We start from the raw sequence: 17340 nt of genomic DNA, 5'->3' as shown, positions 1-17340 counted from the left end.
TTATTAATCTGAGCATAGAGTATATAACAGGGGTGTACCTTATGATGCAAGAGCCAGAAGAAGCGTAGGTTATGCGGAACAGCTGTCGCTCATTCATTTCTTATGTCTCTCGTCCTCATTTAACGACTGAATAAAGTGCTGCTATTTCACATACCAGTGGTGAGCCGTTCCTTTCTTACGCTCTTTTTTTTGGATTTTTACTTGTTGCCTTTGTGGGCTGAGCACCACCGTGTCTGGTTGCCCACTGCACTATATGCCTTATGTGAAATCTTCTGGACTTAAAGTTGCACAGGTGTGGTAGAAGTACTAGAATTTTAACCTCTTAATTTGCACATATTTTCTTAGAACTATTCATTGTGCTGCTCCCCCTTTATTCCTCATGAAATGGTGTATAGAAAAAATTCCAATGAACTGGGTATTCTCCTTTTCATGAGGATGTGTCCCTACCATCTGTCAAGAGTGAGCAGTGATCGTAGTGTCTCACTATATCTGCACACCCTTTACTGTTCAAGAAAATGGCAACCCCAATCTATCCTATTTTGGCACTAGCACCGGGTCTCCCAGGGCTTGTGTGACCATGTTATGTCATGTGAGCACTGCTGAATGGCTGCAGCCCTTACTATTTCAGCAGAGCAGGTGTACACTCTGAAGAATCAATGATTAGCAGCAGCCAATAAGCAACCAGTGATTGTTGTATCACGTGACTGCTGCAGCCAATGTCAAGTCACACACATCACTGGAACAGTGTCCCTACAGGTGGCGAGTACATACTTTATTTTCTGCGACATTGAAATGATTAAGTAGGGATTGTGCAGTTGTGGACAACCCCATTGAATGATGCAACCACGTGCTCCCAAATCCCAATGGGGGTAATTTGATACTAATACTAGCTCTGTTAGTAAATGCCAAAGTACTTCACCAAGTATAGATCTCGGCTATCCCTCTGAGGCTAGGTTCACAAAGGGCCGTCTAGCTTTTTATCTCAAAAATGAAGTTAATCAAATCTGGCATATACGCGTCTGAGAAAGATGAGGGTTTCGCATAATATGTACACAAATAATAATACTGCATGAAGGAAGCTTAGACACCCACTATAAACTTATACATTTTATAGACAGCAGTGTACATATAGAGTCGTCTTACCAAAGATCAAGTTGTTTGGACGCTTCTTATTATGAGAGCCAAACACAAATAATGAGCAGTCGGATTTCTTAGCAAAAAATTCCTAAAAAAAGGAAAAAAAAAAAAAAAAAAAAAAAAATCGCTTTAGAATATATAGGTATTGGAGAAGCTAACACAATATGTAAAGTTGAAATTTGATTAGACAATTCGGGTGCATTTTCAAAACTCGTTTTTGTTGCCATTTTTCATATTTTAGGAAAATTTGGACTAGTTAAAAAAAACACCTTCAGCTCTCAATAGTGTTACAGATAGATAAATACATGTAGTGTAATGCTAATGCCAGGGACACTCACTTGCATGATATGACAACAGTCATGGAGCCACAATAGTGTATTGGACACAGTTCCACTGTCAGTAACAGCATCATTTCAAATAAGTATCATGGCATGATTGCCAATTATTAGAACGCATGCATGATAAGCACTAGATCTTTTATGGTTCCTATTTCAACTAAACCATCCAAGATGCGTCTCTCCATGCCCAACATCAGATCGGGCTGGAAAGGGTTCTAGGTGGTACCCTTTAAAAAAAAATAAGCAGCGCTACATAAATTCTGTGTGTAGCCCTGGACTAATGCAAACAAAATCCATCCGATACATAGACTTGAGAAACATTAACTTCACTTTGAAGTTTGCCAAGTGAACTTGTAGTCATTTGTTTAGACTTACCAGGGACGTCGGATCTTCAAAAGGCCTTGTCATATTTTTCCTAAACAGATACAATTCCTGAGTAGTCATTTCAGAATTACACAAATAAAATATTATAAATAATGCAAATAGTGACAATAGCTACAAAGATAGTTATAGACCACAACATGAATTAAACTTGCATATTATAGAAGCTATACATTTCTCCTGACAAAGTACCATAGGTCAGAGACGACTGGTTATTCTTATGGGGTAACAAGGTAAAAACTGGGTGTCCCCATCAGAGCAGGTCTGATAGGGGAACACAACAGATTGGAGCTTAATGGTCATTTGCAATGTGCTTTTGCATTCACTGCGAAACGGCAAAGTGATGAAAAGGTAATTAATCTAAAAAAATAAATCCTGGGTGACAATGTCAGCCCAAGGATAGCCATGAGCTCAGGAAACACGCAATTGAATACTTCTATGGCCAAACAGAAAACCTATTTTATACAATTCATATGCACGCATATCTATAGCTATATATATATATATATATATATATATATATATATATATATATATATATATATATATATATATATATATATATATATATATATACACACATATATACACACACACACACACACAGCAGGTGAAATAGAAAATCGGTGACGTGTTAAATACCTAACTTAATTAATTAATATATTTCTAAAAGGTGCTATTGAGAATTTCATACTCTCACCAGATGTCGGTAACACACAGGCAAAGATATCAAGCCATAGAGGTCTATAAATTAAGTTGTGTGTAAAAATGAGAAATGACACAGGGAAAAAGTATTGAACACATGAAGAAAGAGAGGTGCAAAAACCAAGGAAAGTCATGACACCAGCTGAAATCTATAAGTAGTTAGAAATCTATCCTACCACTTCGTGAAAAATTATATCAGCTGGCTCCACTGATTGCCTAGAAAAATGTGTCTCATCACCAAGGAGCTGCACAAGAAACATCTCATGTTGGGTAAAACCAGTGTCTCTAGGCCTTTGCAACCTTATTATTGCAATACGAACTGATGGCATTGGTTACAAAATTTCTAAAATATCTGGAGGTTCCCGTGAGGGCCATAATCATGAAGTGGAAAAAACATTGGTTCACCATAAACCGGCCACGACAAGGGGTTCCCTGCAAGATTTCATTCAGAGGAATGAAAAGCATTATCAGAAGGGTTGTCTAAGAGCAAACGACCACTTGTGGAGAGCTACAGAAAGACCTGGAATCAGCAGGTACAATTGTTTCAAAGAAAACTATAAGTAATGCACTCAACTTCCATGGCCTGTATGCACGCTCACCACGCAAGACTTCAATGCTGAACAAAAAGCATGTTCAAGCGCGTTTACAGCTTGCTTAACAACATTTAGACAAGCCTGTGAAATACTGTGAGAACATAGTCTGGTCAGATGAGATCAAAATTGAACTCTTCAGTTGCCATAATACACAATATTTGGAGGCCAAAAGGCACTGCATATCACCCCAAAAACACCATACCAACAGTGACGTTTGCAGGAGGAAATATAATGTTCTGGGGCTGTTTTTCAGCATATGGCACTGGCAAACTTCATATCATTGAAGGAAGGGTGAATGGAGAAATGTACTGAGACATTGGTAAGAAAATTCTGCAGCCATCTACCAGGATGATGGAGGGTGGACATTTCAGCAAGACAATGATCACAAACACACAGCCAAGGAAACTCTCAATTAGTTTCAGAGAAAATAAAGCTGCTAGAATGGCCCAGCCAAACACCTGACCCGAATTCAATAGCAAATTTTATGCAAGGAACTAAAGCTCAGAGTTCATAGAAGAAGCCTATGGAACCTTCAGGATTTGAAGAGTGTTTGTGTGGAAGAATGGGCCGAAATCACACCTAAGCAATGCATTCTTCTCCATACAGGAGGCATCTTGAAGCTATCATCACCAACAAAGGGTTTTGAACAAAGTATTAACCCTCAACTGGTGAGGTGGGGTTTTTGTCACGCAACTGGTGATATGGGGTTTCCTATACCCCAGTGTTAAGAAATCTCTTATTTTTACAGAAAATGCAAAGATCACGTTTGTTTTAATCGTTTTCTTATTGGCGATTGATTACACATGAGTATAACAAATTTTTGACACCCACAAATGGATGGAAGCTAGTGAGACACGTATCCTCATACCAGCATTTTTCAAAGAATGGCAGCTGAACAAAAATTCCCTGGGGTGTGGCAAACCCCAACTCACCAGTTGAGGGTTAATTACATTTCAGTAAGTGTGTTCAATACTTTTTCCCTGTGTCATTTCTCATTATTACACATAACTTAATTTATAGACCTCTATGGCTTGATATCTTTGCCTGTGTGTTACCGGCATCTGGTGAGAATATCATCTCAATAGCACCTTTAGAAATATATTTACTTAGAAAATTGGGGACGTGTTCAATACTTATTTCACTTGCTGTGGACGCACGTACACACACACACTACGACATTCCACGATTATTCTCTGGCAAGAATTCATAAAGAGCCTGTGTGATTGTGCATAACATAGCCCCCATGAAATCTATATGCGCCCCATTACAGATACATAATGTAGCGGTGTGCATGCATATAGATATCATCTATGTATCATGAAGAAAATGTTATGAAGGCACACATTGTCAAACTTTCAAGTTTTGGTACAACCATCTTTTCCCTAAACATTCTCAGATCAATTAGAATAATAAAAAAAACTATACAAAGAGGTATGTAGAAAATATACATTTATATAGTCACAACTTTAGAACTTACTTTTTATACGTCACACAGTTTGGTTTTTTCAATGAATACTGAAAAACAAAATCAGTTAATATCAGAGCAGTCACATTATAGCGAGTTTGGGTTGAGTACTACCATGACTGTAGAGGCAAATATCTGACTCCTTCATAAATATCTCATGTATAATGATACTAATAAAAAAATGCACTCTTGTAAATAACACTGACATTTTCATTATCATCTGGTAAAAAAAATCAGGTTACGGTATTCAGATATATTTTATGTTCTATTTTTTGGAATACACTTTCAGGGAAAAAAAAAACAATGCATGTGAAGAGCAAAAAAACATGCAGCAAGCTATGCATTTCAAAAATTATGCGATATTAACATTACATCATTTAATTCTGAAGCTGGAAGATATGTACTAACTCCACGGCCCCAGCAGGGGCTGGCTATCAAATTTTAGCTTGGGGGCAAGCATACAGCAGTGACCCATGAGTACCGGCCCATCATTAAAGAGGTTTTCTAGTCTTAAGCTACAAGTCTGCAGTCATTCAGGTGCTGGGCATTCATGTGACCGCAAGTATGAAATTTGCGTACTCCCAGCCACATTCCAACTAGACTGTTTCTGGCCTTGCTAAATACACTTGCATTGAGTGAGGCCATGAAAATCTAGTTGGCAAGTGACTGCATGTATACAAATTACATGCTTTTAGTCATGCACCCGCTGCTCCTGGCACTGAAGAATCCTCACAGCGTGCAGTACGCACAATGTAAGGATTCACAAGTCTACAGTTTAATAGCATTGTCTGAGTGTTGCCCGTGGAAAGAATTAACAGCACTCTGACCAGTTCAGATGAGCAATTGTAGTGGTTAGGTGTAGTACATATTATGCTTACACATTACTGTCTTGAAGCCGGATATATGTTTTTAGTGGCGAAGTAAAGCAAGGTACGCTGTACTTTTCTACACTCCTAAGAAAACATATCTCCGGAGTAAATCTGGTCACACACAAGCACAGGTCTACTAGATTGATACCGGTAACTGTGAATATTTTTTTGTGTATATTTTTCCAACCAAATCATCAATGTAAACTCCACAGCATTGGAAAAAGGCTATAGTATATGATATTTTGTTCAGTTATTATCCTGAGTATATCATCTGATGTCTGTGCACATAGTATACCACATACAGTATATATATTGAACACAAATATAAATGCAACACTTGTTTTTACTCCCATTCTTCATGAATTCAAAGATCTAAGACTTTTTCTATGTACACAAAAGGCTTCTCTAAAATATTGTTCACAAATTTGTCTAAATCTGTGTTAGTGATCACTTCTTCTTTGCGGAGAGAATCCATCCCCCTGACAGAGCTGTTGCCCGTAAATTGAACGTTCATTTCTCTACCATAAACCAGCTCCAAAGGTGTTTCAGGGAATTTGGCAGGGCATCCAACTGGCCTCACAACGGCAGACCACATGTAACCACACCAGCCCAAAACATCAACATCCAGCATCTTCATCTCCAAGATCGTCAGACCAGCCACCCGGACAACTGCACAAACTGTCATAAACCATCTCAGGGAAGCTCATCAATATTGCCATCTCCATGTGTGGCTCCACCATTACTCCCCAGAAACATGCCCGCTGTCTTGGTGTCATACTTGATTCAGATCTTTTCTTTACTTCCCACATCCGATAACTCGCCCGCTCATGTCACCTGCACCTCAAAAACATTTCTAGAATTCAAACTTTTTAAAGAATTATCTTACCTTTGACTCTGCAAAAACTCTCAATGTAGCTCTGATTCATTCTCGTCTGAACTACTGCAACTCTCTACTAATCAGTCTCCCTCTTACTAAACTCTCCCCTCTCCAATCCATCCTGAGTGCAGCAGCCAGGATCATATTCCTTTCCAGACGCTACACCGATGTCTCCACCCTGTACCAGTCGTTACACTGCTTACCCATCTGCTACACAGTTCAATATAAACGCATCACCCTCACCCACAAAGCGCTCCATGCTTCAGCACCACCCTACATCTCCTCCCTCATCTCAGCCTACCACCCTACCCAAGCCCTCCGCTCTGCTAATGATCTAAGATTAACATCCTCAATAATCCGAACCTCCCACATGCTGCACCAATTCATTGGAATGCACTATCTACTCTTCAATTAATCCCCAATACCCATAGTTTTCAGCGTGCCCTAAAAACGCATTTCTTTATTTCTTTAGACTGGCCTATCGCCTCACCTCACCTATCTAACTATCCCTTTTTTTGCCCACACAAAATTTCCTTCCAAATGAGGACCCTCGTATCAGCTGTGTGATTGCCAGCTTCAGTGTGCACGTGCTATCACCTGTGGCTCCTGGCAAGTGCGCGGTCAATGTATCATGCGGTCCCCACTGCAGTGTCACTGCGCATGTGGTGACCTCAAGATGCATTAAGCGCGCACGCGCCGGGAGCCACAGGTGACAGCGCGTGCGCACTGAAGATGGTAATCACACAGCCTCAGTGCGCACACGCCGGACCAGCGGCCCGACGTGTGCAAATACGCATGCGCCCCTCAAACATCGCGCTTGCCGGGAGCAGTATTCAAATATCATGGGCGGCGCAAGCACTAACTGAACGCGGCGACCGCCCATGACTGAATCTGAGAATCACACCCCTATGACTAAATACGAGAAGGTAAGACAAGGTATTTAAAATGTTATAACATCATTATACTACCACCGATTTTCATGAAAAAAGCTGGTTAGTGATGCACATTGCGTCACTAACAACACTATGGGGGCAGTCTACATAGCAACTAGGACGTGAGAGGTTCCCTTTAAGTGATTACCCTATTTATTACATTGATGGTTGACCGTACAATACAAGCAATTATTATCATCCACCTTTCGTGTCTCCCCTATTTCCTCATAGATGTACTATATATAATATGGAATGTCTATGCACATAGTATAAAGGATAATAATATGTAACTAGTACCGTATTTTTCGGACTATAAGACGCGCCTAGGTTTTAGAGGAGGAAAATAAAAAAAATAAAAATTTAAGCAAAAACTGTGGTCATGATGCACTTTTAAGGGGGAGGGGGTCTTCTGCTGACACTGGTATAGGGGTAATGTCCCCCAATTCTGACAATATCCCCCATCTTGGTATAAATGCCCCCCCCCCTCCTTTTAAACGTGGTCCCCATCCCCATTCTGGTATGCATGGCACCCCTCATCCCAGTCCTGGTATGCATGGCACCCCTCATCCCAGTCCTGGTATGCATGGCACCCCTCATCCCAGTCCTGGTATGCATGGCACCCCTCATCCCAGTCCTGGTATGCATGGCACCCCTCATCCCAGTCCTGGTATGCATGGCACCCCTCATCCCAGTCCTGGTATGCATGGCACCCCTCATCCCAGTCCTGGTATGCATGGCACCCCTCATCCCAGTCCTGGTATGCATGGCACCCCTCATCCCAGTCCTGGTATGCATGGCACCCCTCATCCCAGTCCTGGTATGCATGGCACCCCTCATCCCAGTCCTGGTATGCATGGCACCCCTCATCCCTATCCTGGTATGCATGGCACCCCTCATCCCTATCCTGGTATGCATGGCACCCCTCATCCCTATCCTGGTATGCATGGCACCCCTCATCCCTATCCTGGTATGCATGGCACCCCTCATCCCTATCCTGGTATGCATGGCACCCCTAATCCCCATCATGCTGCACATAAAAAAAAATAAACACTCTTACTCCCCTCTCTTCTCTCCTCCAGCGCTGCATCCAGTCGGCCTGCACTGATCTCTCCATGTGAGCTGCGCATGACGTCTCTGCCATGCACGGCTCACAAGGAGAGCTCAGCTGCTGGAAGTCACTGCTCCCCACACCGGGACTGTGTGCGCGGGGAGCAGTGACTTCATGCTCCTTCATAGCCGGCACACAGCGGAGCCGCGCTGCGGCACCTGCTGCTGCCGGGCTATCTCGTGTGCCCGCTCATTAAAGGGCATGAATATTAACCCCCTCCCCACGCCCATGGGCGTGGAGAGAGGTTGAATATTCATACCCTTTAACAGCGGGCACAGGCGATTCCGGCAGCAGCAGGAGCCGCAGCGCGGCTACACTGTGTGCTGCTATTAAGGAGCATTAATATTCAGTGGGCGTGGGGGAGCAGTGAATATTCATTTTCCTTAGCAGCGGGGACAGTGTAGGCTGCAGTGGGCGGATGCTGCCTCCTGTGCCCCTCTCCTCCACCGCTACCGCTCCCCCCACACCCCATTATATATGAGAAAGGTTCTGTGAACCGAAACGTCGCCTTTGGACTCATTAAAGTCCTTTTTTTTTCAAAAATTTCCTGGAGTGCTGCCTCTTGTATGTATGTATGTATATATATATATATATATATATATATATATATATATATATATATATATATATATATATATATATATATATATATATATATATATATATATATATATATATATATATACACAGTACAGACCAAAAGTTTGGACACACCTTCTCATTTAAAGATTTTTCTGTATTTTCATGACTTTGAAAATTGTACATTCACACTGAAGGCATCAAAACTATGAATTAACACATGTGGAATTATATACTTAACAAAAAAGTGGGAAACAACTGAAAATATGTCTTATATTCTAGGTTCTTCAAAGTAGCCACCTTTTGCTTTGAGAACTGCTTTGCACACTCTTGCCATTCTCTTGATGAGCTTCAAGGGGTAGTCACTGGAAATGGTTTTCACTTCACAGGTGTGCCCTGTCAGGTTTAATGAGTGGGATTTCTTGCCTTATAAATGGGGTTGGGACCATCAGTTGTGTTGCGCAGAAGTCAGGTGGATACACAGCTGATAGTCCTACTGAATAGACTGTTAGAATTTGTATTATGGCAAGAAAAAAGCAGCTAAGTAAAGAAAAACGAGTGGCCATCATTACTTTAAGAAATGAAGGTCAGTCAGTCCGAAAAATTGGGAAAACTTTGAAAGTGTCCCCAAGTGCAGTTGCAAAAACCATCAAGCACTACAAAGAAACTGGCTCACACGAGGAAAGCCCCAGGAAAGGAAGACCAAGAGTCACCTCTGCTTCTGAGGATAAGTTTATCAGAGTCACCAGCCTCAGAAATCGCAGGTTAACAGCAACTCAGAATAGAGACCAGGTCAATGTTACACAGAGTTCTAGCAGCAGACACATCTCTACAACAACTGTTAAGAGGAGACTTTGTGCAGCAGGCCTTCATGGTAAAACAGCTGCTAGGAAACCACTGCTAAGGACAGGCAACAAACAGAAGAGACTTGTTTGGGCTAAAGAACACAAGGAATGGACATTAGACCAGTGGAAATCTGTGCGTTGGTCTGATGAGTCCAAATTTGAGATCTTTGGTTCCAACCACCGTGTCTTTGTACGACGCAGAAAAGGTGAATGGATGGACTCTACATGCCTGGTTCCCACCGTGAAGCATGGAGGAGGAGGAGGTGTGATGGTGCTTTGCTGGTGACACTGTTGGGGATTTATTCAAAATTGAAGGCATACTGAACCAGCATGGCTACTACAGCATCTTGCAGAGGCATGCTATTCCATCCGGTTTGCGTTTAGTTGGACCATCATTTATTTTTCAACAGGACAATGACCCCAAACACACCTCCAGGCTGTGTAAGGGCTATTTGACCAAGAAGGAGAGTGACGGGGTGCTACGCCAGATGACCTGGCCTCCACAGTCACCAGACCTGAACCCAATCGAGATGGTTTGGGGTGAGCTGGACCGCAGAGTGATGGCAAAAGGGCCAACAAGTGCTAAGCATCTCTGGGAACTCCTTCAAGATTGTTGGAAGACCATTTCCGGTGACTACCACTTGAAGCTCATCAAGAGAATGCCAAGAGTGTGCAAAGCAGTCATCAAAGCAAAAGGTGGCTACTTTGAAGAACCTAGAATATAAGACATATTTTCAGTTGTTTCACACTTTTTTGTTAAGTATATAATTCCACATGTGTTAATTCATAGTTTTGATGCCTTCAGTGTGAATGTACAATTTTCAAAGTCATGAAAATACAGAAAAATCTTTAAATGAGAAAGTGTGTCCAAACTTTTGGTCTGTACTGTGTAATTATATATATATATATATATATATATATATATATATATATATATATATATATATATATATATATATATATATATATATATATATATATATATATATATATATATATATATATATATATATATATATATATATATATACACACATACACATACACCCCAACATTCGGACTATAGGACGCACCCCCCATTTTCCTCCAAAATTTTGGAGGAAAAAAGTGCGTCTTATAGTCCGGAAAAATAGGGTATATATTATACTGTGAGACAAACATCAGATATTATATACAGGATAATATGTGATGGAATATCTATATACTATGGTTACAGACATCAGATATTACATTAGTCACACATCATCCTGAAGATAACATCTGACGCCAGTAGAATGTATGCCCACAAGGCCAGGGTCCTCTTCCCTCTATACCAGTCTATCATTGTTAGTTTATTTACTGTAAGTGATATCTGTATTTGGTATGTAATCCTTTCTTATGTACAGCACCATGGAATCAATGGAGCTATATAAATAAATAATAATGTCTGTGCACATAGTATACCACATACAGTATACAGGAGAATGTGACTGACATATGATACACATTGACTACAGACATCTGATAGTATATAATACTGTGCATTTTGTAAAACATCTGATGTGTGTATCACAGAATATCATAGACCAAGGGTGGACAATTAATTTTCCCAAGGGGCCCATGAGAGACCGTGACGGTTGTGAGGCTGAACCAATAGGCTGAAATTAATTCTGTTCAATTTTAATCTTAAATTACAATTAATATAAAATAATTATATCACTTAATATTAGCAGAATTAAGTATGCTGACATCCCCCTATATGCTGTATGAGTCCGCCCTTCCCCCAGTCTCCTGTATACAGTGAGAGCACCCACCTAGCCCCCTGTATACAGTGACAGCACCCACCTAGCCCCCTGTATACAGTGACAGCACCCACCTAGCCCCCTGTATACAGTGACAGCACCCACCTAGCCCCCTGTATACAGTGACAGCACCCACCTAGCCCCCTGTATACAGTGACAGCACCCACCTAGCCCCCTGTATACAGTGACAGCACCAACCTAGCCCCCTGTATACAGTGACAGCACCAACCTAGCCCCCTGTATACAGTGACAGCACCAACCTAGCCCCCTGTATACAGTGACAGCACCAACCTAGCCCCCTGTATACAGTGACAGCACCAACCTAGCCCCCTGTATACAGTGACAGCACCAACCTAGCCCCCTGTATACAGTGACAGCACCAACCTAGCCCCCTGTATACAGTGACAGCACCAACCTAGCCCCCTGTATACAGTGACAGCACCAACCTAGCCCCCTGTATACAGTGACAGCACCAACCTAGCCCCCTGTATACAGTGACAGCACCAACCTAGCCCCCTGTATACAGTGACAGCACCAACCTAGCCCCCTGTATACAGTGACAGCACCAACCTAGCCCCCTGTATACAGTGACAGCACCAACCTAGCCCCCTGTATACAGTGACAGCACCAACCTAGCCCCCTGTATACAGTGACAGCACCAACCTAGCCCCCTGTATACAGTGACAGCACCAACCTAGCCCCCTGTATACAGTGACAGCACCAACCTAGCCCCCTGTATACAGTGACAGCACCAACCTAGCCCCCTGTATACAGTGACAGCACCAACCTAGCCCCCTGTATACAGTGACAGCACCAACCTAGCCCCCTGTATACAGTGACAGCACCAACCTAGCCCCCTGTATACAGTGACAGCACCAACCTAGCCCCCTGTATACAGTGACAGCACCAACCTAGCCCCCTGTATACAGTGACAGCACCAACCTAGCCCCCTGTATACAGTGACAGCACCAACCTAGCCCCCTGTATACAGTGACAGCACCAACCTAGCCCCCTGTATACAGTGACAGCACCAACCTAGCCCCCTGTATACAGTGACAGCACCAACCTAGCCCCCTGTATACAGTGACAGCACCAACCTAGCCCCCTGTATACAGTGACAGCACCAACCTAGCCCCCTGTATACAGTGACAGCACCAACCTAGCCCCCTGTATACAGTGACAGCACCAACCTAGCCCCCTGTATACAGTGACAGCACCAACCTAGCCCCCTGTATACAGTGACAGCACCAACCTAGCCCCCTGTATGCAGTGACAGCACCAACCTAGCCCCCTGTATGCAGTGACAGCACCAACCTAGCCCCCTGTATGCAGTGACAGCACCAACCTAGCCCCCTGTATGCAGTGACAGCACCAACCTAGCCCCCTGTATGCAGTGACAGCACCAACCTAGCCCCCTGTATACAGTGACAGCACCAACCTAGCCCCCTGTATACAGTGGGAGCACCCACATAATCTCTCAATATACAATATGAGCTCTCACATAGCTCCCTGTATACAGTATAGACTCCCTGTATACAGTATGGACCCCCAGTCCCCTGTATTCATTATGAGACCCAGAATATACAGTATGAGTCCCCATATAGCCTCCTATATACAGTATGAGCCCTCATATAGCCTCTCCATATACAATGAACCCCCCTATATACAGTGAAGTGACACCATAGAGTCTGGTGGCTCATACGCTGATTGGTGGAAGAAGGAGTCAGCGGCTACTCTTCCACCAATGTATCCACTACTGTTTGCATCCCAACAATGCGGATAGCGGTGACAGATGGACAGCGGGCGAGGGCATGGTGCAGCCTGTGGGCCATTGTTTCAGCCCTACGGCTGTGTCAGTCTGCGGGCCACACTTTGCCCAGCTCTGTCATAGATTAATCTGTATACTCCATGTGGTATATTATGTATACAGATATACAATGCACTGTACTGATCACACCTGGACCTGCCCTCTTTTATTATATGAGGAGCAATATAGTATAATCTGTGACGTCCTGTAGGTTCAGATGTGATCAGTCAGTGCAGGATTCTGTGTAGTGATGTCTGCTGGGGCTCACTGATTTATTGCACCATACAGAATTTTCCAGAAGACCAGGTGACACTGGAGCCGATGACTTGGCACTGACCGCATCACCTGATCTGTAGCAAGGCTCACACTCCTGCAATAACTCACACTGAGCCCCAGTCTGGAGTTATCAGGAGGTGCGCGGCAGCCTGCTGCCCCCTCACTGGAGCCCTCCTGCCCCGACACCATCACCACCTCATGCTGGGCTCCAGGTATGACATTTCTTCAGGAGACGCAGCCCACACAGTGTGTAGTGGGCATCTCTGTCATGTTGCCCAGCCAGCATCAACCACAATCAAAAGGTACAGTGCCAGTCCCCCAGCGGCCCTGAACAGCTGCATCGATGGGCATACAGAGGGTACGGAAAGTATTCAGACCCCTTTAAATTTTTCACTCTTTGTTTCATTGCAGCCATTTGGTAAATTCTAAAAAGTTCACTTTTTTCTCATTAAAGTACACTCTGCACCCCATCTTGACTGAAAAAAAATACAGAAATGTAGAAATTCTTGCACATTAAAAAAGAAAAACTGAAATATCACATGGTCAGAAGTATTCAGACCCTTTGCTCAGACACTCATATTTAAGTCACATGCTGTCCATTTCCTTGTGATTCTCCTTGAGATGGTTCTACTCCTTCATTGGAGTCCAGCTGTTTTTAATTAAATTGATAGGACTTGATTTGGAAAGGCACACACCCGTCTATATAAGACCTCACAGCTCACAGTGCATGTCAGACCAAATGAGATTCATGAGCTCAAAGGAACTGCCCAAGGAGCTCAGAGACAGAATTGTGCAAAGCACAGATCTGGCCAAGGTTACAAAAGAATTTCTGCGTTACTCAAGGTTCCTAAGAGCACAGTGGCCTCCATAATCCTTAAATGGAAGAAGTTTGGGACCACCAGAAGTCTTCCTTGACTTGGCCGTCCAGTCAAACTGAGCAAAGGTGGGAGAAGAGCCTTGGTGATAGAGGTAAAGAAGAACCCCAAGATCACTGTGGCTGAGCTCCAGAGATGCAGTAGGGAGATGGGAGAAAGTTCCACAAAGTCAACTATCACTGCAGCCCTCCACCAGTTGGGCCTTTATGGCAGAGTGACCCCACAGAAGCCTCTCCTCAGTGAAAGACATAGCCCGCATAGAGTTTGCTCAAAAACACATGAAGGACTCCCAGACTATGAGAAATAAGATTCTCTAGTCTGATGAGATGAAGATAGAACTTTTTGGTGATCATTCTAAGCGGTATGTGTGGAGAAAACCAGGCACTGCTCATCACCTGCCCAATACAATCCCAACAGTGAAACATGGTGGTGGCAGCATCATGCTATGGGGGTGTTTTTCAGCTGCAGGGACAGGAGGACTGGTTGCAATGGAAGGAAACATGAATGCAACCAAGTAGAGATATCCTGGATGAAAACCTCCTCCAGAGTGTTCTGGACCTCAGACTTGGCCGAAGGTTCATCTTCCAACAAGACAATGACCCTAAGCACACAGCTAAAATAACAAAGGAGTGGCTTCAGAACAACTCTGTGATCATTCTTGACTGGCCCAGCCAGAGCCTTGACCTAAACCCAATTGAGCATCTCTGGAGAGACCTGAAAATAGCTGTCCACCAACGTTCACCATCCAACCTGACGGAACTGGAGAGGATCAGCAAGGAAGAATGGCAGAGGATCCCCAAATCCATGTGTGAAAAACTTGTTGCATCATTCCCAAGAAGACTCATGGCTGTACTAGCTCAAAAGGGTGCTTCTACTCAATACTGAGCAAAGGGTCTGAATACTTATGACCATGTGATATTTCAGCTTCTTTTTTAATAAATTTGCAAAAATTTCTAAACTTCTGTTTTTTTCAGTCAAGATGGGGTGCAGAGTGTACTTTAATGAGGAAAAAATATACTTTTTAGAATTTACCAAATGGCTGCAATGAAACAAAGAGTGAAAAATGTAAACGGGTCTGAATACTTTCCGTACCCACTGTATGCCTCTCTGCCCCCCAGCTCTGCTTGTGAGCCCCTGACAACACCACTACAAACCCAATGTGGCTAGTGTAAAAAATGACCAATGTGGATTGACATTGTGCTAACTGCAGTCGAGAGCTATTAACTAGAGAATGAAAATAAATTCCACTGCATAAGAACCAGGGTTCAACATTTCACCAATGGGATTCAGCTGACATTTACAATAAAGGAAAGAACCAAGAGGATTGGTTATTACTAGCTTCGGTCGCTTTGTGCCAGCTAGAATATTGCAGTATGATGAGAATTTGGAAACCTCGTAAATCAATAATATCCATCAGTCTGTTGTCATGGCTCCTGTACTAGGTAAAGCCACAATGCCAGTCTTTCAAAAGTTTACTCATCACAGAAAGTGCTTAGATACGTCATCATGCTTTAATTTGCAAAAGTGCATTTAGACAGGCCAAGTGTGTGACTGAATTCTCTTTAGTAGTCATCAATCTATGTAAAAGCGATATCCAGATGTCTATGCATAATTCCTTGGCAATTGGGTCATTTATGCTGTAATAAAAATCACTTATCAACAGCGTGTCACACTGTACACAGGAAATGGGCTAGCACTCGTCCTCATGTCATTCTACGACATGAAAAAAACCAACAACAAAAAAAAACCAACAAACAGCACGTACAAGTTGCATCCGATTATCAGATCGCACTCGCCCATTCAGGTCTATGGCTCTGTTAAAAAATTGGACCATGTTCAGATGACTTTCGAGCACGGTCCAATTTTCACAGACTGACTGAATGGAGATTTTTTTTTTTTTTATTCTCAACATCCAAGAAAATTAGATCACACTGTGATCAAAGAATGACTAGCATAATCTGCCCAATTTACTCAGATGAGAGAAAACCGCTTGTGACCCTAGCCTAAGTGTCCAACTGCCGGGACTCCAAGCAAACCTGAAAACATAGGAGTGACCAGTGCTGGTTTAGCTATATGACCCTTCATAGGGCTATAATGGAGCTGGGGCACCTCCCCCCTATTGTCCCCTTTCATCAAACCTTTGCCCATAAGCTGCAAATTCAACTCTATGTATCCAACAGCTTCCCCAGATTTCTGTTGTTGAGCTGCAGTGATGACATTACATCGACAGCACTGCAGCCAGTCACTGAGCTCAGCGGATCTGGGCGGTAAGTGTGTTGAAAGGCGATAATCCCTTTAACTCTTCTGACATGTAAGAAGCACATTCCCTTTAAACTTAGGGGAAAGAAGATTGCAGCAGACATACCAGATCTTTAAGTGCTTGGGTCACAATCATATTGGCATTCCCCCCTTTAATAAGCATGGCGTTTTTGTCGTTCTCAGTCAGCTTGGGAGCCCTGTGCTCAAGAAACCTCTTTGATCTCCGTGTTTTCGGTTTTCTACAACAGAAATCAGATGGTTACTGAGACACTACGATACATCAGTGATCCTGCGGTGTGACAGCAGGTGGGGGCTGGGTAATAAGGGAAAGCAGCAATGACAAGAGCGCTGGTACTTACACTACACGATCTAACGCAGACATCGTGAAAAGCTTTCCTGCACGCACGTGTTTACGCCACAGAACTTTCCTCTTCCGCCCAGGATGATGACGTCACGATACACCGGCGCATTCCTCCGCGTCATCAAATTGGAATGATGGAGCCGTACTGGTGC

The 17340-nt window shown here is 43.1% G+C and overlaps 1 protein-coding gene across 1 annotated transcript in view; it reads right to left on the bottom strand.

Annotated features, from left to right (window-relative positions):
- RPF2 (ribosome production factor 2 homolog) overlaps window positions 1-17340 on the bottom strand; it is a 35281-nt gene extending 17941 nt beyond the window's left edge. The window contains exons 1-5 of the mRNA XM_073673183.1: window positions 17187-17340; window positions 16934-17066; window positions 4632-4669; window positions 1851-1890; window positions 1144-1225 (exon numbers count right to left, since the gene is read on the bottom strand). Coding sequence (XP_073529284.1) covers window positions 1144-1225; window positions 1851-1890; window positions 4632-4669; window positions 16934-17066; window positions 17187-17209 — 316 coding nt within the window. The 5' untranslated portion in view covers window positions 17210-17340. The remainder of the gene's footprint in view (window positions 1-1143; window positions 1226-1850; window positions 1891-4631; window positions 4670-16933; window positions 17067-17186) is intronic.

The sequence above is a fragment of the Phyllobates terribilis genome, unplaced genomic scaffold, assembly GCF_046119375.1.
Source record: "Phyllobates terribilis strain yellow unplaced genomic scaffold, ASM4611937v1 Scaffold_3__8_contigs__length_932513732, whole genome shotgun sequence".
Classification (NCBI taxonomy): domain Eukaryota; kingdom Metazoa; phylum Chordata; class Amphibia; order Anura; family Dendrobatidae; genus Phyllobates; species Phyllobates terribilis.
This window is presented reverse-complemented; position numbering and strand designations above follow the sequence as displayed.